Raw genomic sequence first — 12,061 nt, 5'->3', positions numbered from 1 at the left:
CGGATCTGTCCTATTTGAGAGGGATGGGGGAAATGTAGACAGCAGCAGGTGGGGCAGCCTGACCTCTCCCTGGTGGATGTCACCGGGAAGGATGAGTTTCCCTTGGGTTGAGTAGAGCCCTAGAAGACAACTGGCTTGACCCTTTCCCATCAGGGCTCCACTGGTGAGGGTGGTCTAGGGTAACACTGGAGAGGGACAGGGAACCCCAAGAGAGGGAGGCAAGGAATGAAAGAGACATCCACGTCTCCACTCCTCCTCTAAGCCCTCTGGGCCCGGGACTGACTGTGGTGGGGAGAAAGGAGGACATGACATTAAAGTGTTAGAATTGATCAAACTGGACCGGGATTCCTACTTCTGGGTATATATCCAAAGGAAATGAAAACAGGGTAACAAAGAGATATCTATGTCCCATGTTTATTGCAGCATTATTCACGATAGCCAAGATATGGAAACAACTCAAGGGGCTATCAATTGATGAATGGATAAAGAAGATGTAGTACATATATACAATGGAATATTATTCAGCTATGATAAATCCTGCCATTCGTGACAACATCAATGGACCTTAGGGCATTATGCTAAGTGAAATAAGCCACAGAGAAAGATAGATATTACATGATATCACTTACATGTGGAATCTAAAAAAAAAAAAGTCAAACTCCTAGAAACAGAGTAGAAAAGTGGTTGCCAGGGGCTAGTTGGGGGAAGCAGTGGTAGTGAGGGAAATAGGGAGAGGTTGGTAAAAGGGTACCAACTTTCAGCTATAAGATGAACAAGGTCTGAGGATCTGACGTAAACCATGGTGACTATAGTTGATAACACTATATTGTGTAATTGAAATTTGCTAAGAGAGTAGAACTTAAATGTTCTCACCAAAAAAAGATAAACATGTGAGGTGATGGATATGTTAACTAGATGAAGGGAAACCTTTCACAATGTATATGTCTATTAAATCACCACAAATGTACACTTTAAATATCTTACAATTTTACATGTCATTCATACCTCAATAAAGCTGAAATTTAAAAAAACTAGACTGGGATGGACTGGATTGGGTTTTTAATACCCGCCACCACACCCCCCATCCCAAGACCAAAAAGATGACGCTACGGGGCAGGAAAAGCAGCTTCAATGGAGTATGTATGAAGGCAGTAGCTAGAGAAAAAGAAACTCATTCCATGTTTCTTCTCACTAAATTCAGACCATTCACCAAACCAGTTACAGAGGTAAAACAGGTCATGCTTCAGAATCCACTTGTTAAAATACTCTTCTTCCCTTTTCTATATTGTAACATTTAAGCATCTCAGTTCTGCTGTTTGGGCAGTGCTAACTGAATTCTAGCTCTCCACCTTAAAACTTCAGGCTCTCCTGACTATTGATAAAAGAAACCCCAGAAAGACCAGGAAAAGATGTTTCCTCTTCTCCTACAGCTGCAGAAAAGCACACACTATTCTGCACTATAATGTCAGTTTTTATCTAGTGGGAAATTACAAACAGTCACGAGAGTCTCCATCTTAATCTTCTGTTCAAGAATCTTGTGTAAAAATGTATGTACTGTTTTCTATTATTCTAAAACTGTCCTCAAAATATTTCTACAGGGACTTCCCTGGTGGTGCAGTGGTTAAGAATCCGTCTGCCATTGCAGGGGACACGGGTTCAAGCCCTGATCCGGGAAGATCCCACATGTTGTGGAGCAGCTAAGGCCGTGCACAACTACTGAAGGCTGCGCTCTAGAGCCTGTGCACCGCAACGAAGAGTAGCCCCGCTCGCCGCAACTAGAGAAAGCCTGAGCGCAGCAACGAAGACCCAATGCAGCCAAAAAAATAAATAAAATTAATTAAAAAAAAAAAATTTCTACAAAGAAGTCTTCTTGTACACCTGAATTTAAGACACCTGAATCTAAGAGGTTATTACCATGTTCTGTAAATTGTAAATCCCCACCCCTAAAGTCTGCAATTCTGATTGTCCTGCTGAAGAATCTGCTGTCCTAGTTGTAATATTTAAAACATGTCTGTTTTCTGAAATATATAAATACACGTTTTTTTTTTTAACATTTTTATTGGAGTATAATTGCTTTACAATGGTGTGTTAGTTTCTGCTGTATAACAAAGTGAATCACCTATACATATACATATATCCCCATATCTCCTCCCTCTTGCGTCTCCCTCCCACCCTCCCTATCCCACCCCTCTATGTGGTCACAAAGCACTGAGCTGATCTCCCTGTGCTATGCGGCTGCTTCCCACTAGCTATCTATTTTACATTCGGTAGTATGTATAAGTCCACGCCATTCTCTCACTTCGTCCCAGCTCACATCAGAGTTTTTTGAACCAGAAAAAAGAGTTTTGGAATTTTCTTCTCTCTTTATGTATAAAAGAATGATAAATCTCATGCCTTTGCTGGAGTCCTGCTTCAAATACAGAGTTGAGAGCTTTGTCTCATTTAAGTCAGCACACAGGCCTGGTTAAAGCATCAAACCCTCTATCTCTTTCAGGCCGGCACAGGTCACTCCTGACAATCATGAAGTAGAGGGCATCTGAAACAGATGAGGCACTGCATATTGAAAGCATTCACATGAACACAAATTGATGAACTTCCAAAGTAAATACTGAATATCTCTAATGGGCCAGACGGGGAGGCGACAAAAAGAATAAGACACAAGTAGCCTGAGATCGTCCCCAGAAGACACACAATCACCACACAACAGGATCAGTGTGGTGAGAGGGCTAGAGACAGAAGGCTGTGGGTGGAGTGAGGAGAGAGAGCCAAGAGCCTGAACAGTCAGAGTAGGTTTCATCTACGAGATGCCACCTGAGCTGGGGCTTGAAAGTGAAAGAGGAGAGGGAAGAGCACCAAGAAATGAAGAAAGGGGGTGAGTATTCATCTCACATGATTAGAAGTGCAGCATGATCAACTTGTTATTTGTAAAGATCACCCTGGAGGGCGATGAGGAAGGCAGTACTGGAATTAGAGGCCCCAGATAGGAGGCTAATAAACAACATTCATTTAATATATACTGATTAAGTATCTCCTGTGTGCCCAGGCACCATGCTAGGTTCTGCCTAGAGGAGAATAAAGGCAAGCAAATAGGCAGCAACCAACTGGCGCCATGTCCAGTGCCATGCCCAGGAAATTAGAGGGCACAGCTAGGAGCAGCATGTCCTCAGACCTGAGGAGCCTGGATTGCAGAAATCTGGCTGAAACATACTTGGTGCAAAAAGGTAAAAGAATGACAGATTTGAAGGATATTCAGGAGGTAGAACCAACCAGCTGATGCTACTGGGACCCCACATATACCCCTCACTGTTCCCACGCGCCATACAGCTTGCCACTGCAAACATCTCTGAGACTTTACCTGAGGACACTCATGTTTGGCTGGCACGAGAGGCAGGCCCGGAAGCACCAGGGAGTTAGCACACCTGGGAGTGGTCCTCCACCAACATCAGATAGAAGTCGGTGGGACAACCCTGAGTGCCTTACGCAGAGGACCCGGACGGACCGAGTCCCAGCTGCCCGCATTGGTAACGTGCTTGTTAACGCACCTTGTCCTGGCTCCCCTCCCTTCCCTGTCTCACTTCCCCATTCTCCTAACAGTGCTTCCTGGAATCATCCCCCAAATAAACTACTTGCACTCAAATCCTTGTCTCAGAGTCCACTTTGGGGAACCTACCCTAAAACAAACAGAAAAAAACTTAGTGAAAGATTAGATGGTAAAAATGAGGACTCAATATGAGGCTATGAGATTTCTAATTTGGGAGACGCTGATGCCATCAACTGAGATAAAGACTCTTCAGGATAGGAAGAGGGGTAGATTTGGGGTGGGGGGCAAGGACAGGATAAGTTTGGAAAGACTGACCTTCAGGTGCCCAAGGGACTGTTATCTCAAAATTCCCTGAGTACAAGGTTAAGACTCTTGACTTTGAAAAAAGTGAAACCGAGCAGAAAAGGGACTACACAAGAGGAGAAACCACCAGAAATGAATGTCACTTCTCCCTAAAGGGTAATTACGGTATCTTCCTTTGACCTAAGAGAATACAAAGCCCTAGCTATCTCTTCCAGCCGGTTTCTGTATTCTAGCTTCTCATAGTTGGAGGGACTTACTCCTTTAAAACCATACATCACTCCCCACCAACAGCCAGCAATGGCAGCTGTAGAATCACTGTCTCCACCGTGGAAAAAGGCTCGGTGGGCAAGCTCCTCCCAGGAGTCTCCTGCAGCCAGGATGGCATCGTAGGCAATCATGGGGGCATCGTGTCCACTGCTGCCGCCCCAGCCAGAGTAGCTCACGGAGGTGTAGAACTCATCCCTCTCCTTCACATCAAAGGGCTTGGGGAAGGTAGGGGCTGATCTGCCATCCCAAATCCCTCTGAGTTTTAGGTACTTTTTCCATTGGTCTTGGAAGTAAGACCTGTAGGAAGGAAAAAAATCTACAGTCAATTGAAAAAATGAAGTCAAAAGCCATTAGGAAAGGTACCAGATAGATGTGCGAGCAGGGAAAGCTCCAAGATGACTTCAACTTCTGGTATTAAAATCATATGATATAAAAAAATCAAAATGAGCTCTAAGTGACATTCATTCAATACATTTTTGCTAAGGAATGATATAAATAAGGCATTGATACCTGTTGCTACATAAAGAAGATATACAGCAAGTTAAAGGTGAGAAATAAAGCCTTGTTTTTCCTGAGTTGAGAATCATGGCAAGTGTCAACTTTCAAGGGTGAACTTTATGTATTTAGCCTGTCATTATATATTTTATTTTATTATTTACTTTATATTATTTTCTTAACAAAAATTGTACATATTCAAGGTTGTACGACATGATGATTTGATATACATATACATAATGAAATGATCACTACCATCAACCTAATTAACACATCATCTCCTTATATGGTTACTATTTTTTTTAAGAGAGAACTTTGGAACATCATGACCATGGGTGTTTTCATTAGAAAGCCTCTGGACCTTTTTATTCTAAGAAAGGGAACGTGAAATGAATTCAAAAAAAGGGGAAGATGTGGCCTTACCACTTATTAATTAGCTGGTGGAAAAACCTATCTCTAGATCATTTTAGCCAAGGATTTCACAGTATTATTTGTGTGTCAAGACAACACGGAAAAAACAAGTTCCAGGAAATAAGCAGGGAAGTTCATCTCAGTAAAGAATAGCCATAGGGGGCTTCCCTGGTGGCGCAGTGGTTGAGAATCTGCCTGCTAATGCAGGGGACGCGGGTTCGAGCCCTGGTCTGGGAAGATCCCACATGCCGCGGAGCAGCTGAGCCCGTGAGCCACAACTACTGAGCCTGCGCGTCTGGAGCCTGTGCTCTGCAACGGGAGGGGCCGCGATAGTGAGAGGCCCGCGCACCGCGATTAAGAGCGGTCCCCGCACCGCGATGAGGAGTGGCCCCCGCTTGCCGCAACTAGAGAAAGCCCTCGCACGAACCGAGGACCCAACACAGCCAAAAAATAAATAAATAAATAAATAAATAAATAAATAAAGTAGCTATTAAAAAAAAAAAAAAAAAGAATAGCCATAGGGACTTCCCTGGTGGTCCCGTGGTTAAGGCTCTGCGCTTCCACTGCAGGGGGCATGGGTTCGATCCCTGGTCAGGGAACTGAGATCCCGCATGCCACGCGGTGTGGCCAGAAAAAAAAAAAGAACAGCCACAAAAACTATAGAGAACAGGATCCCTACGCATGAGGGAAGCAGTGTAGCTGCCTTACTCCCTGAGGTCTTCACTTGGTGACTTGGTGGACACCACCACTGGGACTGTACTTGAAATCCTTAGCAGGTGGGTGGGGAGGCAGCTGGATGCGGTGGACGACAGAACTGGATGGTGAGAACCAGGATGGTTGCTCTGATCTCTGAGTTTTAGGCATACACATGCACGCATGTGCGCACACAGATTCAACCATCTTCTAGCAGGAGCGTGCACCTACAAACTTACCAATGTTGCAGATTCTGCTCCACGAAGTAGCCTGATTGGACAATGTACTTTTTAGCTTCCGGTAGCACCTCCATCAGTCCTTTTCCCCACTGCTGGGGAGGCTTGCCATTCACAGCATAGGCTGTAAAAAGAGCAGACACAAGGGCTCCCAGGAAGCCTGTAGGATGGTGGTGGGTCATCCGGCCACTCTCAGTGCTCGCCTGGATCAGGGTGTCCAGCTGGCTGTGGTGAGGGAACCGGAGACCGATGCACATGGCCCGCACGGCAGCCCCGCAGCCACCCTCGTGGCTGTTAAAGGGAATCCTCCAGCCATCGGCTTTGTCTGGCTCCAGCAGCATGGCGTTCTGCATTGAGGCGCCCCCTGGGGAGAGTCCGGTAGGGCATGGGGTCAGTGTACCGAAGCGAAGGACCCGCAGGATGAGAGAACCAAGCCCCGTCTCCAACTTTCCTTGATGGAACGGGAAAGCCGAAAAGTATGATGATGAATGTCCCCAAACTCCAAACCCCAAACCCCAGGGCAACGTTGTGCCTTACTTACACCAGAGTACTTATACTAGACGCCCCTGGGTTTATGGGGCGGGGAGCTTTTCATCAGGAGGTGTTATTGGCTGAACTGTATTCCCCAAAATTCATATGTTGAAGCCCTAACCCCTAGTACTTCGGAATGTGACTGTATCTGGAGATAGGGCAGAGGTGATGAAGTTAAAATGAGAATGTTAGGGTGGGCCCTAATTCAGTCTGATCAGTGTCCTAATAAGCAGAGGAAATTTGGAGACACAAAGAGACACCAGGAATGTGTGCTGTGAGAGGGCACAGCTAGAAGGAAACTGTCTGCAAGCCAAAGAGAAAGGTCTCCTTCAGAAGAAATGAAATCGACACCTTGATCTCAGACTTCTGGCTTCCAAAACAGTGAGAAAATAAATGTCCGTTGTTTAAGCCAGCTGGTCTGTGGTATTTTGTTACAGCAGGTCAAGCTAACTAATACAGGAGGAGCTAGGGGAAAGGCGATTCACATCAGCTGGTGGCCCAAGTGGCTGTAAAAAGTTCCCAAAGTGAGCAGGAACCACCTGTGAGCAACCTGGAACCAGAAAAGGGGACTCTACACAACCTTTTCCAGTCTTCTTTAAAAAGAAAAAAAAATTTCTTTATTAAAGAAAGCTCAGAAGCTACAAATAAGTAAAATGAAAATAAGAAACTATAAATACCCCTATCACCCAGATACAATGATTAACATCTTTGTGTATATTCTTCCAGACCTCTCCCAACAGAGATATACATATATACTTTTAATGAAAATGGGTTCAGAAATGAAATTGAGTTATTTATAGTGAGGTGGATGGACCTAGAGTCTGTCATACAGAGTGAAGTAAGTCAGAAAGAGAAAAACAAATACCGTATGCTAACACATATATATGGAATCTAAAAAAAAAAAAAAAAGGTTATGAAGAACCTAGGGGCAGGACGGGAATAAAGATGCAGACCTACTAGAGAATGGACTTGAGGACATGGGGAGGGGGAAGGGTAAGCTGGGACAAAGTGAGAGAGTGGCATGGACATATATACACTACCAAATGTAAAATAGGTAGCTAGTGGGAAGCAGCCGCATAGCACAGGGAGATCAGCTCGGTGCTTTGTGACCACCTAGAGGGGTGGGATAGGGAGGGTGGGAGGGAGACAAAGAGGGAGGGGATATGGGGATATATGCATACGTATAGATGATTCACTTTGTTATAAAGCAGAAACTAACACACCATTGTAAAGCAATTATACTCCAATAAAGATGTTTAAAAAAAAAAAAAGAAAATGGGTTCATAAGATACATAGTGTTTTGTAACCTAATTTTTTTTACTTAATATACAATATCTTTCCACATTGGTAAATATCTATCTGCATAATTTAAATGGCTGCAGATGTGTCACCATAATTAAATAAATTACAGAACATTCAGGTTGTTTCTATTTCTGTCACAACTATAAAAACTAATGTTTCCTTGATATTTAAATCTCATTCAACATTTTTAATGATTTCCTTGGGCCTGTTTTATTCTCCACTTGCCCAGGACCTCCACTGGCTGCTCTCACCTGGCGCCCGGCCGTTCATGTCTCCCATGCAGTCTTGGTAATGCTTAGCAAGGATGGAATACAGGTGAGCCAAGTCCGAGACTTTGCCGGCTTCCAGGAGAGCGTCTGCCGTGGCCAGGTGCATCACCGTGTCATCACTGACTCTCCACCTCTCCACATCTATGGCATCCAAGCCACCAAGCTGGGCCAGCTGCCTGTGAATCTTTTCCCCATTCCGGAGGAACTCCCACTTCCCGTTGAAGTACCCCAAGGCATCTCCAGCTGCACTCAGCACCATGGCTGCCACATACTTCTTGATCAGTTCCCCGCTCATGGTGAGGCTGTCTCTGGGGGAATATAAAGACACACGGGATGGGGAGAAAAAAAAAAATCAGAAAAAATAATAGCCCTATCTACATTTTACTGAGCACTCACACCTTGCAGGCACAGTATTAAGGACATCTCATTTAATCCTCACAACTGCTCTATGGGGAGTGGAATAGACCCATTTTACAGATGAGTAAATCAGCCACGCAGTATCATAAATGTTATGTGACTTATCTTAGGTCACAGAGCTAATTAATGGCAGGGCTGGCATTCCAACTTAGATCCATCTGACTCCAAACCCCCAATTTAACTACGATTCCATCTTTGCCTCTCCGTGAGTGGCAAGCCCATTAAATTCTGCAAGTCAAACCAAGCTTGTCATTTTCTCTTTTTGGTTTGAATTTGGCCTTGGAATGCATCCCTCCTTTACTTAAACATTAACACTTTCCATTGGTATCACAATACACTGTTTGCAAAGCACCCGCACATCCTGCCTCATAAGTAGGCCCGGATTACAGCATGCACTTCACAGATATTGCAGCACTATTTACAATAGCCAGGTCATGGAAGCAACCTAAATGCCTATCGACAGACGAATGGATAAAGAAGATGTGGTACATATATACAATGGAATATTACTCAGCCATAAAAAGGAACGAAATTGGGTCATTTGTGGAGACGTGGATGGATCTAGAGACTGTCATACAGAGTGAAGTAGGTCAGAAAGAGAAAAACAAATATCGTATATTAATGCATATATGTGGAACCTAGAAAAATGGTACAGATGAACTGGTTTGCAGGGCAGAAATAGAGACACAGATGTAGAGAACAAACGTATGGACACCAAGGGGGGAAAGCGGCGGGGGGGTGGGGTGGTGGTGTGATGAATTGGGCGATTGGGATTGACATGTATACACTGATGTGTAAAAAACTGATGACTAATAGGAACCTGTTGTATAAAAAAAAAAAAAATTCCAAAAAAAAAAAAAAAAAAAGAAAGCAGGGTCAGAGAGGGTAAATTCACAGAAGCAACAAATGGAGGCACTGGGACCCAAATCTTCTGATCCTGGGCCCTTGCCTCAGCACAGACCTACTTACCTTGAGCAACCTCTTTGTGCTTCACCCTCTACATCTGTAAAGTGGTGGCAAAAACAGTAACAACCTCGTGGGTGGGTTTGTTATGAGGAGTAAGTGAATTAATTTTTATAAAGCACCTAGAACAGTGCTTCGCACATAGTAAGCAGTATTTTCATTATTCATACACAACCAGGGAAAATGATTTTTCTATTAATTGAACTAGAAGACCGTACTTTCTCCCACAACCTTCCTTTCAACAGCAATATTTACATTTTGTTTTCCTTCTAAATGATTGAGTTCTAGTGTCCTGGGGTCTCAGCTAACACTCTCTCCATGAATCTGATCCCCAGTAAAGTGCTGGTTTCCCTGTCGGTGCGTTTCCAGTTCCCCATTGTGCCCCATAGCCTGCAGCGTTCACCTCCAAAGCCCTCCACTGTCTGCTCCCACTCTATCAGCCACTCTACTTGCCCCAGCCAGGAGAACACTTTCAAACGCCGGTGGCTCAGCTCACCCTCCCCTCAGCTCAAGTTCTTTCCCCATCCAAGATGCCTTCCCCTCCTCCTCTTCCCTAAAATCTATTTACTCAGGGTTAAGCTCAAGTCCTTGGGCTTCCAAGAGTCCTTCTGCAGCTGCACTGCTGTGGGCCAGGAAATACAGACTGGCAAGCACCTGAGAAAAATGATGACAGACTGAGCAGACCACTACTGAGTTACTGATCATGCTGAGTTTCCTGGTTCCCAAAGACTATTTGTAAAACATTACTTACATATTTTATTGTTTATAAATGATGCTTAGGAACTGGCGTTCTGGGCTGATAGTCCTGGCTCTGCCCAGAATCAGGTGTGTGATTGTGGACAAGCCACCCATCCTGGATCTCAACTTTCCCATGGTAAATTGGATTGCGGGGCAGGAGCGGAGCTACCGAGGCAGCCTGGGCTCCTGTCTCTGCGCTGAGTGCTTCAGAGACCAAGCTTAGTTGGCTTCTGAAGACCAATCTTTAACCCTCTGTACCCTCTTCCAAAGTCCTCAGCTTCTTTTCTGTAATTCCTCTGGCTCCACCCGAATGTGTTTTTGTGAGTTTCGAGTGAGGCTGGGGGCGATGACCACCTCGTTCTGTGGGAAATTTCCTTTAGCTTTTACACCGTACTGCTCTGGCCTCCCGCTCTCAGAACGCCGATATTCTCTAAACTCCTCTAACTTTTACAGTTTATAGTCTCATCCCCGAACTATAAATTCACAACTGAGATCTGGGCAGCTGCTTCCCGGCAGTCCTCTGCTATTTTGGGGGGGGGGGGAAGCAGGCGAGTGGGGAACAGGTCCAGGCCCGACAAGGGGTGCGGGGTGGCCCCCAGGTCACCGCGGGGAAGGAGCGCGCGGGGGACGCGGGCGAGGAGGGTGGGGAGGAGGGGCGGGCGGCACTGGTCGCCGGCAGGCGAGGAGCGCGGGTGTGGGAGCCGACGGCGGGGAGGGGTACCTGCTGGCCGCGAGGAGGGCACGGCGCGCGGGCTCAGGGCGGGGCCGGGCGCGGGGAAGTCTGGGTGCGAGGAGGCCCAGGGCGGACCCCGCCGCCGCGTCCGCGGACCACGCCCAGGTTCAACGGAGCGGAACGATTGCCGGGCGCCGCTTTCGGCTCGGGCGAGGCGCGGAGCCCTCAGCGCCCGGGTCGGGCGGCGGGACCCGCATCACCGGCGCCCTCGGTTCCGGAGGGCGCCGGGGAGCGCCAGGCGCCGCGAAATGGCGCTGCTCCGCTCCCCACCCCCACCCCCCGCTTTTGAGAGACTGTTGGGGACTCACTTGTGATCTCGGCCTTTCCTCCAGTCCAGCTCCTCTGGGCAGTAAACAGCATGTGGCCCCTGACTCGGAAAAGGGTGTTTAGTGTGTGCGCGGCCTTTGTCACGGTCTGGGCCCCTCGCGCATAAAATGGGACAATAATAGTACCTACCTCTTAGGTTGGTTGTTAGAATTAATTAATTTTAACTCTTGTCATTTATTTGGTTGCAGAATAGAATTTTTTCATCCTGATAGCAAAGAAAAGCAAAGAAAAACTAAGTATTTTTGTCTGAATAAATAATATCATCTGAAAAATACTAGAATCACCATATGCAAGTATTCTATATACTTCTCAAGAATTTTGATTTGCTGTGCTTATCTTTCTTGCTACAGGCATTAAACACCTACTGTGTACCAGGTGGATGCTAGGTCCTGGCACAGCCCTGCTCTCATGGACTGCACCCAGCTGAGTGATCTCATCTTAGCCTGTTGATTTGTTTTTTAATAAAATGTTCCTTTTTTATGATAAAAAATAATGCATACTTCCAGTAGAAAAGTTGAGAAAACTTTTAGAAGTCTCTCTTAAAAAACACATCTCTCAGGGACTTCCCTGGTGGTGCAGTGCTTAAGAATCCACCTGCCGATGCAGGGGACACGGGTTGGAGCCCTGGTCCGGGAAGATCCCACACGCCAGGGAGCAACTACACCCGTGAGCCACAACTACTGAGCCCGCGTGCCACAACTACTGAAGCCCACGTGCCTAGAGCCTGTGCTCCACAACAAGAGAAGCCACCACAGTGAGAAGCCCGCGCACCACAACAAAGAGTAGCCCCTGCTCGCCGCAACTAGAGAAAAGCCCGCGCGCAGCAACAAAGACC

At 46.1% G+C, this 12,061-nt stretch overlaps 1 protein-coding gene across 4 annotated transcripts; it reads right to left on the bottom strand.

Moving 5' to 3' along the window:
• Nucleotides 1–400: 400 nt before the first annotated feature.
• On the bottom strand, nt 401–12,061 carry ADPRH (ADP-ribosylarginine hydrolase). 4 transcript variants are annotated; one of them, XM_082394978.1, is made up of 5 exons: nt 10,888–11,019; nt 9,435–9,468; nt 8,031–8,356; nt 5,950–6,310; nt 401–4,408 (listed from the first exon to the last, which is right to left on the bottom strand). In XM_082394978.1, exons 3-5 carry the CDS (start codon nt 8,341–8,343, stop codon nt 3,994–3,996), a joined length of 1,089 nt encoding a protein of 362 aa, XP_082251104.1. In that variant the 5' UTR covers nt 8,344–8,356; nt 9,435–9,468; nt 10,888–11,019; the 3' UTR covers nt 401–3,993. The 4 variants fall into 4 exon arrangements, with proteins under 4 accessions (XP_082251104.1, XP_082251103.1, XP_082251105.1 ...); XM_082394977.1 differs by lacking the exon at nt 9,435–9,468 and having other exon boundaries at nt 10,888–12,061; XM_082394979.1 differs by lacking the exons at nt 9,435–9,468; nt 10,888–11,019 and adding an exon at nt 11,208–12,061.

Source organism: Balaenoptera borealis, assembly GCF_965194805.1.
Source record: "Balaenoptera borealis genome assembly, chromosome: 5".
Classification (NCBI taxonomy): Eukaryota; Metazoa; Chordata; class Mammalia; order Artiodactyla; family Balaenopteridae; genus Balaenoptera; species Balaenoptera borealis.
The sequence above is the reverse complement of the archived record's forward strand: the minus strand, read 5'-3'. Positions and strand labels throughout refer to the sequence as shown.